Genomic DNA, 17,923 nt, shown 5'->3' with positions numbered 1-17,923 from the left:
TGTGTTTCTCCACTTGTGTTTCTTCTTTGCACTTATTATTTTTCTTTTTTTTTTCCCCCTTTCTCTTCTTCTTCAATCGTAAGAGGCTCGTAAGGCGAGCAAAAGAGAACGAGTGCTTTGCTAATGGCCTCTGCAAGGTGAGAAAGTCATCGTTGCCGCATCCAATACGATATCAATTGCCTTGTATCGGGTTAAAAGAAAAAATAAATAAAATAACATTTTTGCATCAAATATTATATATGATCGTTGCGTTTCATAATGCTTATACGCGTTAAATAACAGATGGCCACTCTCAAATGTGTATACGCATGTAAATAGCCGAGCGATTATTGTGCTCTATAATCATACGCGTGTCTGTACTGATACAGACTGGTATAAATAAACAACTTGTGTACCGATGTTTCGGAGAATCGCCAGTTGATACGCTTACCCTCCCCCTTCACTGTGTCAATTCAAGATCAGTTACCAATTGTTCGCTCGCTGTGATCGTTTTTTTTTTTTTTTTTTTTTTTTTTTTTTACTTTTTGTAATTTACGAGTTGCAATGGTACCCTTTCGCGTATTGGAAAACCCGTTGATGAAAAAAAAAAAAAAAAAAGTTAACAAATTCAACGATCAGTGGCGTAAATCTCCTCCGAGCTTTTAATTTACGCCCATTTTTTATCATGGCACGTGTATACAAAAAAAAAAACTGGGCAAGGAAGAATATTAAGATTCGAGATCCATGTGTACCCATAGTATTTTAAAACGTTTCAAGTTACAAATTACAATTACAAGGTGAGCAGAGCATTTGAAAAAAAATAGTTTTTTTTTTTTTAACTTGGTCAAAAAAATTCAGAATTATACCCTATAGCTCGGGATGAGTGGATCCGAACCAGCACTTGTAAAAAAAATATTCGTAACTTTATCTCGGGTAAGTATAAGTACAGTAAAAGTGTCCCCAGTTAATCGCCATTGGCAAAAGGTTGTGAAATACCTCCGACGAAAGCGAGCGTGAAAATTAGACAAAGAAACCGACCACTCGCTCCGGGACGTCGAAAAGTCGCTACATGGGGAGAAGCTCGCGATCGATAGAGGCATGATAATTTACGTGTCACATGCGCTCGAGTCGTCGAGTCAATAGTCACGTGTGTAGGTTTCGGACGCCAAGCGATGTACGTCGTGACTTTTGAACTTGAACAAAATAAGAAAGCTCCAACACGCGCACATTGGGACGGATGGAGGAAAAAAAAAAAAAAAAAAAGAGTCGACACTGAGAGAGCCAAGAGACTGAATGTAGATCAATTACGCTTCTCGCTCTTTTTTTTTAATTTTCCTCCCTCGTTGCTTCTAACAATTACATATTCGTGTTTATCTGTATGTGTATACATTGGAGGGTTCTGTTTCCGTAACTTTTTGCTCTTCTTTTCGCAAATTGAAGACGATTCACTTTTTTCGTTGAGAAACCCTAAAAGTCAAGGAATGTTTTCTGGGGATGATACATACATCACCACATAAACATCATTAAATTGACCATTTTGGCATATATGTAAACCTTGCAGACGTGTTTTAATCATCGGATGACTTTTTTTCTTCTTTTCATTCAAAAAAGAAAAATTATCGATTCAGCAGTAATAATTTGATTATTGTTAAAAAAACAGTGTGTTCATTCTTACTGTGAACGTCCATAACAAAATATGGGTATAATATATACTATTTATATACTCTACCCCACAAACAGAAGCTATATACACAGCTATAATGTATTATTCATTTTAGAATGAGAGCAATTAGTCGAAAAACTTGCAAATGATATCAGTAATTCAGATTCATTGCGTGATGTTTTACGAATACGTTCTTCGCTCTTTCCAGCAAATTCTAATAAACGACCAAAATATGTGTATAGGCACATATATATGTACAAATGTAAAATTACTCTTACCATCCCACCTCGTATATGCTGTACACATATTACGTTCTCTCTCGTTTTATCTGCACGTGTTTCCAGCTGGTTTATCCAACGATTGACGGGGAAACTTTGTTGTGTGTTGGTGATGTGTATTGAGATTGAGATACTGTATATCTATGACTATGGGTCAGTGTTGCCGTTTCGTCATGAACTCTGTTTCGGTTAGGAATAGTTTTGAGCCAGCCGATCTTTGCTTACGTTTAAAATTTCAATCACCGCCCCATCGTTTACTGCCAGAGTTGGGCTTTGAATTTTTACTTCAAAACGGCCGATGCATCAATTAGCGCACAAGTTGAGCAGGAACTCGTTACTTTTTTCAACTCGTCAATTAAATTGCAAAATTACGGTTTAAACAGATCGTCGATAGCAAGGATATTTGTATTTTATAAACGATTTCAATAGTTGGATGATATTTGCGCTGATGAATGATGCACTTATCTTTCATCATTTATTTATTTATTTTTTATTTTTTCATGATTAATGACCTTTTTGCTTTTTACAATTATCTACTTGCTTTAATGTCAAAATAATACGATGAAGATATTGCTTCCTTGAGATTTTTTATCTCAAGTAATCAATAAGTATACATTTTTGTACTGTACTGCGTGTGTACTTACTTGCATGATGTATTACACGATGATTGTATCTTGAGATTGCAACATTTTATTTCTAAATTACGAGCTAAATATTTAATAAGTTAAATTCCAAAGAACTAAAAATCAATCCCAGCCTTGTTTTCAGATATTTGACATCCGATTCAATAGATTCCATCTGATTTTATTTTATGCTTGTACAAGTACCATTTTTTCCTACTCGTGTGCTCGGCTTGCGATTTTTTAATTTTTATTTTTACCACTGATCTCTTTAAGGTATCAAACATAGAAAAAAAAAAAAAAAAAAAAATTACAAACAAAATAACGCTGGGTCAAAAATCTTAGACTTCATAATATTATCACTGATGGTAAAAAATGGCCATCGCGTACGTGTACGAGAGTAAAAAAGAAAATCGGTCGATAATTTAAGACCCTAGACACACGATCGGCTACTCATCTTCAATTCCTCGCTCACCCTCTTGTGTTTTATTTCCCCTCCAAACAACTGGTCTTCCATACAGTATTATACATATATACAGCGTCTATATCGCCCAGTGCAAACACATGGCCTTCGAGAGTCTTAGATATTTATACATTCTCTAGCGTTTATTTTGCCATTTTATTTATTTTAAACGCATACGCTCATTCGGTACACTTGACTGGGCTCTTTTATCTTTTTTGATGATCCAGGCAAAGATTCGCTTTGTAATTCTTTCGGAAAACTGCCGATCGTCGATTTATTGCCATTTATTTTTGCAGCTACTACTGTTTGCTCGTTGATGGAAAAAAAGGGACCATTTTCGTTTTGCTAGAGTAGTTTTGATCGGTTGTGGATTTTCCTCTTGTGTTTTGTTTTTCGGAACGAGCGTGGAGTTTATTTTTTTTATTCATTACAACTTTACGAGACTACGAGTACAAAATTGGTTTTTATTCTAGGAATAAAACGACGTTCTGGGATACGATTGACAAAGGATATTCAAAATTATTTGAAAAAATCAATTGAACGTCGAACGCGAGGTTTTAGTAACAACATGACGTAAAGCTGCGCGAGTGCCTTTATCCTACTGCGAACATCAAGATAGCACACCTTTTAACCACTGATCATATGTACGCTATGATCAGACGAACCGATTCCTCGAAATTTACCACCTCTGTCTTCTTGTTTACTGATTTGACCGTACAAAATATGGGCCCTCCTTGCCCAAAATCAATTAAAATTAAAAAAAAATATCCGTGCGCTAAAAAAACTCGCTGTTTGAAAAAAAGGGGGGTTGGGGGAAGATAACAACCGAGGGAGGGAAAAAAATAATCAGGCAGAGGAGCGTGGCAATTTAAAATCCAATTAGAGGATCCGAAGAAAGTGGCGCACCCGCCGATGGGAATTAAGAAGAAATTCCGTGGGTAATTGGTTAGCGATGGAATGCTCGAGAGTGCGGGAAGGTAAGGGGATTCCCTAAATTAAGCGAAAAAGGTCCCGGGCTCGATGAATATTCATCCGCGTACACTTACCGCCCGTATAATATGGTAAACACGACAATTTAGCTGCCGGGGAGTTGGCCTTGAAAATAAACGCGACCCGTACACAGCTGTACCTATAAACTGCATCGATTGGGGGCGCCCAAAGAGAGGAGAAGAAGAAGAAGAAGAGTAAGGCATGTGTCGGCGAAAAAATGGCCACTTATACAAATACACCTGTGCGACTACGGACATCGGAACAAAAGCAAAGAGACGGATTTTCGTTTGAGCTGACAAAATCACCTTCCCAATGCAATGAGAGAGAGAGAGAGAGAGAGAGAGAGAGAGAGAGAGAGAGAGAGAGATACGCCGCGTCGAGTCATCCTCTCCGATCCTTTTCGAACACGTGTCCAGCACAATGGCCCCCGGAGCCCTCGCGTTTATTCATGCCCCTTCCACCCACGCGTCTTTGTGTTTGTTCTCTTTGATCTACACCCCTTCCAAAGAATGTCGAACTGTCGAGCACTCGTACACACGTGCACCGATGACTTTTGGTATAATGACAATGATGATAATGATGATGGCCCCCACTCGTCATTGGCGCTGTTTTTAATTTCAGTGTCCCGAAGCGAACCTTGACACACCCCATCCCTCCCTATCTCTCTCTCTTGGCGCGAATAAAAAAAAGCACCAAAAGCTCTCCATGCATGTATACGTGGACAAGCACTCGACGGTTTAGCTCGACACGTACCCACATGTACATATACATACTCATAGAAGAAGTTGGTAGCCTCCACCGGGCACTTTCCTTTTTGCACTCTCTCTCTCTCTCTCTCTGCACACAGGGGAGCGCGTGTGTTTGTTCGCGCCTTTTATTTTCCATTTTCTTCTTTTCTGATGCTTGCATTCGTTTGTCCGCTCGAAATAGAAATTTTTAAGTGGAGGTTGCTCTTGGGCGACGGCACGAGCCCGTCACGCTGCTCGTACACACATATATATATAGATAGCTGAAGGGATGACGGTACGTTGTACATATATATATATACATTGCGCATCAGAGGTACTGGTTGTTGTTGGATTTTTTCCTTGTTTCTGCACGAGGGTCTAGTTCAAGTTGCGGTGCAACTCTCGCGGCTATGTGTACTCTCTCTCTCTCTCACCTCGACTTTACTCGACCCCTGCATGTGTGGATGCTGGGCTCATTAATGCTCTGGGTTTTTAAAAAGTAATGTTTCTTTCTTTTCTTAAATTTTCTTCCTCGTATACACGACCACTGCGAGGATAGTGGGTGTAGCAGCGCTCGCAGAATTTTCTCCGTCTTTGTGCCCATAAATTTCGTCGACGCGATAATGTCCAAAGACGTGCAGGATTTTCCTTGAATTTTGGATGTTACATCTTATGCGCTTGATCATCATCAAGCACCTCGATCCAATTTTCCAGACACGCACCCCCCAAGCTCCGGATTATCACTGCGTCCAGCTGTTGCAAGCCCGCAACGTGTTCTCTCGATGTAACGTACATGTAGATACTATATTGGACGTACAGAGTAATCCCAAGGGACGAATCTGCTTGTGTTGGTGTATGTCGTGCGAAAGTGAGCCTCGGTTGAGTTGCGCTTGGGGTATGGTCGTTTTCTATTGGACGAATTTACGAGGTGGTTTATTGGTTCAAGAGGAAGGCATTTTCAGGTTTATTAGCTCGAAGAACGACAAAATATCAGCAATTACTGTGGCCTTACGATCATATTTTTCATCTATTTATTTTATGCGTAAGGACTATAGTTAAGTTTGGCATGAATTGTAGGGAAAAAAAAAAAAAAAGTACTTGTGAGTGGTAATTTTGTTGTTGCTTCTTAATGTATTATTTATTGACTCGAAGTCTTTGGTACGCTGTTTCGGAAATTCCGTCGATAGTCACCGTATGTGCTATAGATTGCGTTTCCGCGCCATGTGTGGCCCAAATGAGATCCAAGACTCTACCGACTGGGCCGCGCCTCGTTAGCCATCGGAATTCATGTGGATAAATGATTTTTATTATTTATGGACCTCTGGAGGAAAAAAAGCTCAATCCAAACTTTGAATACTTTCCCAATTTCCAATCTCACGGCTGAATAATTATAGCGCGTATAGGTATATGTGTACGTAAGATTAATCCGACCAAAGTTGTGCCCAACACAGCCCTGCTTTTGGATAAATAAACGCCGCGTATGTATACGTCCTATACCTTCCGTAGGAGAAGAGACCGAAAACTCTGTTATTCCCGGGTATTACAACACTCGTGACGCAGATGCGAGATAATCCAGCTTAGCTCAAACGTGTGTATTACATTATGTTCACACACCCACGCCTCAAACTGAAAAGTCAATATTTTCAAAGTAACTTTTCCCAATACCTCTTTTTTCCGCGTTTTCAAACGCGACTGCACCGTGGAATGATTAATCAACCCCCCACGCTATGCGAGTGTGCAACAGGTACACCATCCCCGTGTACGCTACTCCTTTCTCGCTTCCCCCATATATGTATATATATATATATATATATGTATGTACACTCTCGATAAAAATTTTTTCCTCCACTTGAATATCGCTTGCGCCACGCTAGAAAAAGTTTCGATGGCGCCTCTTTAATCTTACGGTAGACCCCCTGTCTCTTATCGCGCGCGTCGAATTTTTTATCTTCTCCTTTCCAGTTATATGGCTCTGCTTGTGTATTTTTTTTTTTTTTTTTTTTCTAAACTTCAAAGGGGCCGTAAAAGTCCTGCGCAGCAGCGTCCAAGCGACTCATCGGTGGAAAGAACCGAGCCCGATCAGGTATATATATATATGTACGTGCTACCAACAGAGTTTCGCAGGACAAAAAACGATGACCGTTCGATAGTAAATTGTCGCAAAACTTTCGGCCAGCTACACCTGTCACTTGCAAGCGCCCGTCTTCCTTTTTTTTTTTTTTTTTTACTTGTCCCTAGAGTTATTTTACGAAAAGCCAAAAATCTGTACAAAATTGGACCACCAACTGTGGTGCCATTGTCATATTTTTAATCTTCGATCTCTCGTGTAGGTGTGTGTGTGTGTTTATAAATAACAATCGGATCGAGCTATATGTGACAAGGCGAGACAAGAGTGTGCGTATACGGGATAGCCACCGACTGAGATTTGTACGTAAGTAAACGTATGTGCGGAAGGTGATTTTCCGTCCAGGCGCCTGGACAAAACAAAAACGCACGTGTCCGGATTCCGAAGCCCCCGTCAAACAAAAGCGCAAATTGCTGTGAGCATTAAGTACTCGTGGCTTTTTTTTCTTTTTTTTTTTTTTTTTTTTTTTTTCTGTTTTGCGAAAAAAATGGAAAAAAAAAAAAAAAAAAAGAATTCGCTTGTCATTGCTGCGCGACCTTGAAGTTCAGCGATATGCGATCGATGCGTTTGGATCCCCCCACGATTTGAGGGAACCACTGCCGTTTATATTTTAATCGAATGATAGTTGGGCTTAACTCGAACAAGTTTAAATAGGTGCGAGACCAATACTCCACTGTATAGCTGGTCGGAGGGTTTAGCTTCATTGGAGCTGTCACTCGTGTTGTACCAACATCAACGACTGAATAAAAGAAACACCCATATGTTATTTTAGGATTAATATGCCTTGTAATGAAAAAATCAACCCATCATTGGCTGTATCCATATTTATGTCATCAACCACACCAAGAAAAAAAAAAAAAAAAAATAAAATAAAATAAAAAAAAAAAACAATGTTTGTTGCAGGGAGGGCGAGGGCGGCGGGGGCGGTGGTCGGGGAGGCTCGGGGGTCGGCGGCGGAGGGGGAGGCGGCCGGCGGGCGCCGAGCCTCAGGTTGGTGAACGGGCGGCCGACTACGGGCGTCGGATTGCACACGAGCAGCACCGAGTCCGTGCGATCGCCCCATCACTACCTCGGCGCTCACGGTAACGGCTACCACAACAACAACAACAACAACAATCATCCGAGGTTGAACAAGGATGACAGCATCAAGATCAGCATCGAGAACACCAACACCTGCACCGACAGCCTCGTCACCGCTTTAGACGACGAGACCCTCCTCATTAGCGACTTTCTCGGCGATACAGGTCAGTTTTTTTTAACATATATACACATTGTTTGCCGACAGAGTTTGAATTTGTTATCCAACCAGTGATACACGCAGTAGTTTCCACTACAACATTCCAGCGATAATCAATTTTTTTTTTTTTTTTTTTTTTTTTTTTTTACAATAATATCAAACGAATGGATAAAAACACTCGATTCACGTATCGAAAACGTACACGCTACTGGTTGACATTTTTTTTTTTTTTTACATTTTGTACCTATAATAATATACATACATACTTGTGGTAACAGTCTCTAATGTCTATTGTTGTTGGAAATCTTTGAAAGAAAACGACTTATTTACTTATTGTCTCATTTAATCACTTTTGATAACAAGTTATCGTGCAATCGCTCAAGAATGTGTATAGACACGTAGTTCGGCCATAGGTACGGCTTTGTCGCTCACCACTGCGAACCAACACAGCCGCGTCTCCCAATCAAAAGGCAATTAAAGACACGCTCATTTACTCGGTCTAAGCTCCTCCAATAAACCACAAAATCTTGAAATAACGCGGCCACTATCAACACCCACACGCCACTTATTTTCCCACACCGCGAGATAATTGCCAGAGTTTCGTTCCAAGAGCCTCCCGGCGTAACTCTCGTCGGGGAAAAAATTTGTTCAACAAAGCGCGCGCGGAAAGCAAATAACCAAAAATCCAAAACAAAAAAACACAGTGATTCGCGACACGCTAGGCTCCGTTTGCCTATGACCGAGAACTTGGGGCTTACATAAATTCCGACCCATCGAAAACGACGGAACACACACACACATATATATATATATATACGCGCACGAGTGAACTGCCGTCGCTAAATTGGCGAAATAATCGCGAGTGTACGCTCGATTCGTATGCTCTTGCGATTTTCGAGCGTGCATTGTGTGGGCAAGTATATAAGTACGGGCGGACGCGACATGTAACGAAATTATCCTCTGGATGAGCGACAGTTATGTGTATACACATACGCGTTTGTGACTCGCATGTACATGCCTACCGATCGTGCACTTTTTTTTTTTTTTTTTACGTCACCGGTCGTTGAATGGTGATTTTTCTTGCGGAAGATTTACCATGCAACGAAAGGTTCTTCTCTGCCCTGTTTTTTCCTTTCTCTGAAATGAGGTTTTAAGGATATAAGCAGCATCAATCAATCCCGGGGTGCAGTTACCGCCTCGGCGAAAAGTAGGTGACGGTTTTTGTTTAATTTGCGACGAAATGCAAATGAAGAAATCGTCAAAATATCGTTAACCGGCTTGATGTACGTTTGTACTCTTTCGTTGTTTTTTCGGCCCCAACGTATGTTACGTCGTCGTGGTGCAAGTCCACACTGAAATTTTCAAATGCCAACCTTTTTTTTTCTCCCTCTGATAAAAAAAACCTACCGTATTTTTATATGCACCCAAGACATACGCGGGAATAGAACAATTTCCGGGGCTCATTTATCATCTAAAGCGTGTTGTTGAAACTTACGAAAGGAAAGAAAAAAGAAAAACCTTTTTCTTACAATGTATTTGATTTTAAATAGTTTACAATCAACAATAACACATCTACAACTTAAAAAGAAACGAAAAAAATTTTTTTTTTCCTGTAACAACAATTTATTTGAGAGGAAAAAATTTGTCTTCCAATGCGTTAGAAAAAACCGTAAAAATAATTGTGCCCCAGTCCTTGCGGTACTAAGGAGCAAACGAATAAACGACCTCTCGGCCCAAGTACAATTGCCTACATTCCGTGTAACTATATGTACTCTTCGACGCCGATAAACCACTGCGTCTAGCACATAAACGATACACCTCTAAAGCCACAACCCGAATGAGCAGAAGAAAAGTTTTTTCGTCGATTCACAAGTCTATTTCGCGAAAAAAAGTCGAATTTGCATCGAAACGCCATCAGCTTTTCCCTTTCCTCTCATACACACACACACAAATACGTGGAGCGGACAGAGACGAGGAAAGAGGAGGCTCAAACTACTTATACTCACATACACACCGCTACATCCACACGACTTGCACACGTAAAATATATTTATCGAGCAGAGAGAGAGAGTTGGCCAGCAGGTTTCGCCCCAGTTTCTAGGCCCATCAGCATAACGCAGTGTTACTCAGAGGATGGATGCTTCCCTCTTTGACTAACGGGGCTTCTTTAACGGCGGCAGCGATACATTACCGTCCAACTTTTTTTTTTTTTTTTTTTTTTTTTCTTCTTTTTTGTTTATATATAAGAGGGTAACGCGGTAATTTTTTAATGGCCCTCGGTTCGTCCGCTCCCGCCACACAAACGGGCCTATACGCGAGTTACCAGCTTTTAAACCCTATACGTATACGCGCGCGTGTGACGCCTTGCATTACATTTTCCTCCGGTTCGCGCGCTTTGAACTTCAAGCTGGTCAAGTGAGTCTGAAGCCGCGCGTGCATGCAGGTATATATATGTCAATGCAGCGCAACGTGCAAAGCCTTTTTATACAGCATATGTATAAGTATCCTGAGGAAAAAAAAAATCAAATCTCAGAGACAATGGGACAACTCAAAGTTATCCTTCCAGGTATACGTACTGTATGCATCGTTTCGTAAACATCCGAACAATTAAACTTAACGATTTCGCGTGCGCGTCGCCAATAACGCCGATTTCGCCGATATATCTTATTCTCGTTAAAACAAACGCGTTTCAACGTTTATTTCACCGCGGCAGGTATGTAATTGCACGTGTTATTTTGTCACTGAGTCATCGTTTACGTTGCTCGCGCAACTCGTGACATCATTACAAAAGGAAGAAAAAAAAAAAAAAAAAAAAAAAAAAACCACGAGCATTCGTTGTACAGCCATGAGCAAAATCTTCCGGGACAATTAGATGCGACGGCAAAAGGGGGCTCTCTCTCTCTCTCTCGGGAGCGTCGTAAACGTCGTCTCTCGCCTTATTTTTTCTCGGAAATTTCACCGAGTGAATCACTCGCTCCGGAATTTCAACGCAGCTTCAATCCCTACGCACTTCCACGTGCCTGCATCTTCGTTTCCCTGTGCAATCGTTATCATCGTAAACTTCGGCCACTTCAACAAACAGCTATGTACATGCATAATACACATAGACACACATGTCCTGCTGCACTCGGTATTACCCATCAGCAAAAAGTCACGTATATAGTAATAAATGTGTGATTGACACGTGATCGTACATTTATCATACACACAATGATTTCCTTTTCTCGACAAGTGTATATAGTATAAATATAACAGCCATCCCCCCCCCTCTCATTTGGCATCCACAGGCAACGAAATGAATTACAAGGGAAGCGGCAAGGTCCACTTCGGGGTTGACGATGTCTCCCTCTACGGGACGCCGAAGGAGGAGCTGGGCCCGGGCCTGCCTGGCCAAGAGGTCAAGCAGAGCTTCATCAAGAACCAACTGCAGGCCCTGTTCCAGCCAACGGACAACAAGCTGGCGATGAAGCTGTTTGGCAGCAAAAAGGCCCTCATGAAGGAGAGGATCCGGCAAAAGGCAGCCGGCCATTGGGTCATACATCCTTGCTCCAGTTTTCGGTGAGTTTTACGCTTCGATTAATCAACGCAATATACAATTTACACTTGCCATACTGCGGGTATTTTAAAAAATTTTTTTAAATTATTTTTAAATATAGTGTGCGAATAAAGCGGTGATGTAAGCGTTTGTACCCGATGTATACCAATTTGTCATCGAATGAGGCTCGTTTAGTTTGCGGCCTCCAAACTGTCAATTTTATCGATAAGTATAATATAATCTAGAAAAAGTGAGTTAGTTCGAGCGCAGATGTAGTTTGGTCGAAAACTATATGCGCGCACTTAGCGATAAAAGCCGAATCGTTTTTTCAAGGAAGAAAGTTTGCTGTGTGTGCTATTTTTAAACGGCACTCGAACGATAAGTCAATCGGGGATCTTTGTGTGATTTTCACTGATTTATCGCTATACATGATGTGTATTTTTGAGAAAAAATATTCACACGTTACAATCCATTTGTTTGGATTAACAAAAAGTGTATATCAAGTTTACTTGTCCGTTCGAGCTTGATTTTGCGATAAACATTTTTTAAAATGATTTTTTGTACGTAAAAACAAAAAGTTTGCTCAATGTATACAGTGCACAAATGACCAATATCTTGAGATCATAACGTCTAATTGTTTCGACGCAATTGTATAGGTAATTGTTGCAATATTGATAATCGCACAAAGCCTCGAACCATGACGTCATTCAGGAGTGAAACTTGGAAAAAAAAAGAAAAAGAAAAAACGAGAAACAGCATCGGTGCCGTTCTCTCTCTCTTGGTCGTATAGGCCATTGTATCGAACGACCGAGTAATTTACCCCCCGCGCGTCTGCCGTGAGTAAAACGAGCCCAGGAGCCTGTAGGGTAAACACGCGTATACCGATATTGCCCTGTTTCGTATATATACACGCCCTTTCCCTGGATTTCCTTCTATAATTACCCTCTTCTCTCTCCGCTCCCCCCTCCCCTCCCCTCATCAGCGAACTGACGGTGCACACATTATCTAACAAACTGCAACTGACCTGCTTTGCGGATACCTGAAAACTTTGTTACGCCTGTGCTGCTTCCTTTTTCCTTTTCGCATTACCGCGTTGCATTCTGAACCCAATGGCATGTACCTTTCTTTTAGTCCTGAATTAGGAAATATCCATATAGATGCAAAACATATACAAGTTTACAAACCAAAGGAAGCTCCAAGGATCCGCAGGTGTAATCAGTGGAGAGAGAGTCGATAAGACAAGTGCAAGTCATACGTAATTAGCCCAGATACCGGGGCGGAGGGGGCTGAGCCTTTCTTCCTTCCGAAAAATCAATTTTTTACATCGATGGTTCTCGAAGAGTTGCGCTTCCATCTGTGCTCGTGATCTGCATAAAATGACACCTATATCGATGAGGCATATCAAGCAACGGTTCATTTTTGTTTATTTGTTTCGAGTATGCCATACGCGTTTTCACGTTGATTTTTTTTTTCTGGCGTATCGAACTTCCGCGTATACACGTACCAAACAAGCTATGGATCAGTTAAGCGAAAGTATCGGAAAAGCGCTGAACCGCCCTCCAAACTCGATTTATAGCGGCACGCAAACGATGATACACACAGAGCTCCTTGAGCGCTAATTTTTTCAAACTTGAAAACAATGGAAATCGGCCTTACATCTACTTCGGGCGAAACTGCAGTTTTGTGTTTTATTTATTTCTTTTTTTATTTTTTCCCTCCAAGAAAAACTTTAAAATGGCTCTGGCTAGCGGCGGATTATACTCTGGCAAAGGTACCCGGAGTACAATATAAATACATTATACAGTCAAAGGGGATTTAAAACTCCGATAATCCGGCCGTACCAGTTGCTATGAATGTATTTATCATTATATATATAAATATGTGGTTGTGTACCAGGGACACAATTTTTTTGCTCAATCGTTTGAAATTTTTACCTTATTTTATTATTTTCTTTAACAATAAATATGCACTCGTCGCAACGTATACAATTTGGCTTTGGATCAAGCGTATTTACCCGAAGATGTCGACGTAGCGATCAGAGCTTTCCCAAGTCAGCCGGACACAATGAATATTCATCGAAAAATAATTAGAAAACACTTACGCGTTTCGCGATACGTATATATGTATATACAGGCACAAAAACAGTGACAGATCGAAGCAATTAATCATTAAGGCCGATAATCGATACGATGTATATATATATATACACACACATTGCACATGCATTTGCAGACGCGCGGCTGAGTAAACAGATAATTAGCCAGGATTCGTATATACATATTATACGTACCAGTGGGGATGGGTGGTTGAGTTAACCGATTCAGCGGTATATATGTATACATTTGACAGGCGCGTCAAAAGCACATCCAGAGGATTCCAAACCCCCTGGGCCCTTGGTCTCGATCCTCTCGACAAATACATTTTTTTTTTTTTTTTTTCGACTATACCAATCCATCAATTTCACGCTTGGTTTTTTCTGGAAAAAAAAGAGTCCAATCAGCCGTATCGATTTCTCCCTGTGCTCCCGCTACGCGTTGGTATCGCTTGGTATCGGTGCATAAATATCAACAGACCGGCAACAGCTGTACGCTTACAATCGGCTCGACCAAACAATCAATAGATATCGCGCACAAAATGTAAAAGACAACCACAACCCATCCTCCGACCCGCTGTGCATATAATATGTAATGTCTCAAGCCATTATAAACCGTTACACAGAAATCATCTCGAATTACATAATCTCCTTGGTTCCACATGGATATATATACATATATACCTATCGAGCCTATGGTCAAAGAACAATGGGACACTGCGACCAGCAGTATAGTGTGGCTGTCAAGCGTCGCGCGTCAAATTACACGTATCGCCTCTTTGTGACACATACCCACATTGCACGTACGTTTACGCACGTCGTGTCTTAATCGGATGATTATTCCTCGAGATGATCATCATCATCATCATCATCATCCTCTGTGTACAAAAGTCACCGGCGCTTCTGGTGTGTGTGTGTCTTTAGAGATCGTTTAGCCAATTTAGAGAAACTTGCTTCTCCATTCGGTGCCAGCGATCGAGCCTTACATTAATGGGAATTTTCAGTTTTCAAGGCTTTTCCAGGATGCGAGCCAGGGCTATTATATCACGCACGTCCGCCATCTCCCTCCCTCTGGATTATCGTTGCCTCTTTAGTCGGACAAAAGGCGCTCAATTACGGAATCGTTCCCCCGCAATTAGACAATATAACCCGATCAATTGCCAACAGCCGAAGGTGCTGTAAAAAAAAAAGACCATTTGTGTCTTTCTGTTGTTGTTGTTGTTGTTTTTTTTTGTATTTCATGAAAGAAAAAAAAATTACTCATCTCCAGCACTTATACTCATCGTATATCCCCGAGTATCTGCTAATTAAGACCCGCCGTCCCGGGAAATAACATCCGAATGGGTGAAAAAAAATAATAATAATAACGAAGCGGAACGAAGCAAAGTTGAACAACGAGGCACGGCTGATCGTGGAGTGTCGGCCTCGGCATTGACCTGCCCCCCCTTGAAAGATGTACAGCTAACTCGGTATTTTTTTTTTTTTTTTTTTTTTTTTGTTTGTTTCTAATTAGGTCGCGATCGAGCAATCGCAACGACAGCACAAATACACACACAACAGTATTCTTATTTCGTATTAATATCGTTTTATCTCTCCGTAATCCTCGCGCAAATCAATCGGCCCGACGTGCAAACCACCACAATTAATACAGCTCATCCGAAACACCGAAAGCTTCCCCGTTGAACCATCGCGCTGATTATCCAGGCACTCATCGCTATACGCCGAGTATAGGTACATGTATACGCTGTACCGATCGTATCGCACCTTAACGATTCACGAGCCATGGGTATTATACTTATATGTACACACCAAACCTGCACCAATAAGCCGGGGAAAAGCTCTCGCGTGTGCTGTTGGAGCTTGATAGCGAATCGTACACACACACACACGTATATACGTATATAGATGTCTCGTTGGGGTTGAGGTTGTTATTGTTGTTGGGGTTATTATTAAGGTTACGCTTGTGGGCCATTAACTTTGCGCTACATGCATATAATATATATATATATATATATATATTTATGTACACGTGTGTTGTCAATGCAGCTCCTAAACTCCGGTTAATCACGCATACGTTCGCGCGTTCCCCACGTACCTATACTTATATTGTTGCATGTGTTACTCGCATTTTGTGTTATTTATATGAGCACGTGTGCACGAGGTATCGCCGCACAGAGAGCCATTTCAAACACACGTATAGGTACGTACATAGGCTGAATTTTGCGATATTTGCCTCGTACCCACTATATTGAAAATCAAACGATTTGGGTACACGTATAACTTACACGGAATCTCCGAGTGGTTTTCGAGATGTATAGTTATCCGTTGTATTGTCATACTCATATACTTTCTCGTACCGATAAAAGTTTGGCCACGTGACGTAGGTATAAGGTGTTTAGCGCAACATGTCCCAAGTATGGGGAGGTATGATAAATCACGCATAGCAAACGGTTATTCGGTTGATTTACAAAATATAAGAAAACTCGGGTCCTGTTACGTTGTACTTGGAATGGATAAGAAAAAGTTGATCAAGTTGTTCATTAGAGTTTACTCAAGTGTATCCCATGTACGTAATGAAACTTATTCAAAGTTCATGTCAAACTATAGACAAATCGTCTCCACGCAGCCTCCGATATCCGATACTCGCACTTTCTGCCCGAGAAATGTATAATGTCAATTACGCTCCAGTTGTGATGTAACACTTGGAGATACAGTCCTCGCAATTGACAGCGAAGTTCGGAGGTAGGGCAATAAAAAAAAAAGAATCTTTAACAGAGGCTCGTGCTAACTTTTTTACGCGTTTTTTTTTTTTTTTTTTTTTTTTTTTCACACAATAACAATTCATGTCTCGGTGCGTGCAATCAGGAAGAAACGAGTGATTTACGCTTGTTGATTGAGCCATCAGCTATAATTACGTTTAACTTCAAAGTTGATTGTTGTAATACTTACATTACGAGAGTATGCACGTGTGGGTTGATTGTGTCTCCATGGCTTTATTCTTTAAGTAAAAGATCAGCTATTTTGTTGATTTTTTTTTATGTTGCAGGAAAATTTTTGCCTTTCGCCTTGCATTTACACTTTTACATTCATAACACACATCGCTCGTTATTCGATTATGCGCATATATAGAATGATGTACAACCATATTGCGTAATAGGCCGTCTCAGCGCCGGACTGGAGCTATTGTAATAAATATATAATGTACACCCGCGCTGCAGTCTGCATGTATAGTGTACATACAACGAAATCCACAAAAAAAAGTACCCCCCGTATTCGTCCCCGATTTTTGAATAAAAATTTTGTTTGAGGCACACCCTCGGGATGGGGCTTTTTTGTTGCTGGCAATGTCATGTACGATAAATCGGGGACAAAAACGGGATGTTATTTGTGGATTTCCCCATGTATGAGTTATACGCCAGTCGAAAGCCATTGTTTAAATTTGCCAAGTACTTGACGAGCCGCGTATGTACCTATACGTATACGTTGAGGGAAGAAGGGAGGTGGGAGCTACAGGCGCAAGGCCTCGCGACGCCAATTTTCGCAGACACTTTTAAAGATATATAGACTCCCTGCGTGCGATGGTGAGCTTTCGCTTTTATATACAATATTTATACCTCGGTGACGCGTAGTGTGCGTCTGTGTTACGTGATGGTGAATTTTGTATTGGGAGACGGAGAGAGGGAGAGAAAATGAATCGTCGAGGTGATAATATACGTATACATTTGTGTATCATCGTGATACCGATTTAAACCGGTTATGGCTTAATGTGTAATTTATACATTAGTTACAACCGGTTTTAAACGGTTCATCAAAATGATTATCCCTATAAATATAACACACACGTACATTAGCTACACATAAGTCCTGTTTGTTAATCATCAGACTGATGATGGGTAACTGAGATTTTTTTTTTTTTATTATCATTTCTTACCGATATTCTTTTCTGTGCACAGAGTGAGCGAAGACAAAAAAAAGCTCTAAAACATGTGTTCCCGTGATCGTAATTCACCGCATAAGAGTACGAAAAGTGTATAGTTTGCAATGTAAGGTACAGAGAGAATTACCTCGTAAATTGAACACCAACCGCGTACAGTAAGTACACACCGTTAGCTCAAGTACAAAATAACACCCTCTTAACGCTGACACACACACATACACGCGCGTGGACTTGCCGGAAGCGTCGAATTCTCCGTTTGACAGTACGGATTTCCTA

At 40.8% G+C, this 17,923-nt stretch overlaps 1 protein-coding gene across 7 annotated transcripts in view; it reads left to right on the top strand.

Moving 5' to 3' along the window:
* Window positions 1-7,811: 7,811 nt before the first annotated feature.
* Window positions 7,812-17,923, top strand: part of LOC106646667 (potassium/sodium hyperpolarization-activated cyclic nucleotide-gated channel 3-like) — a 51,211-nt gene continuing 41,099 nt past the window's right edge. For 5 of the 7 annotated variants that reach the window (XM_089590573.1, XM_089590572.1, XM_089590570.1 and 2 more), the window contains exons 1-2: window positions 8,006-8,090; window positions 11,371-11,641. In XM_089590573.1, coding sequence (XP_089446699.1) covers window positions 11,379-11,641 — 263 coding nt within the window. In that variant the 5' untranslated portion in view covers window positions 8,006-8,090; window positions 11,371-11,378. Of the gene's footprint in view, window positions 8,091-11,370; window positions 11,642-17,923 lie in introns of all 7 variants that reach the window. The other 2 variants (XM_089590568.1, XM_089590569.1) reach the window with 2 other exon arrangements.

Source organism: Copidosoma floridanum, unplaced genomic scaffold, assembly GCF_036245765.1.
Source record: "Copidosoma floridanum isolate Cflo_tuat_1 unplaced genomic scaffold, Cflo_Japanese_pri ptg000012l, whole genome shotgun sequence".
NCBI lineage: Eukaryota > Metazoa > Arthropoda > Insecta > Hymenoptera > Encyrtidae > Copidosoma > Copidosoma floridanum.
This window is presented reverse-complemented; position numbering and strand designations above follow the sequence as displayed.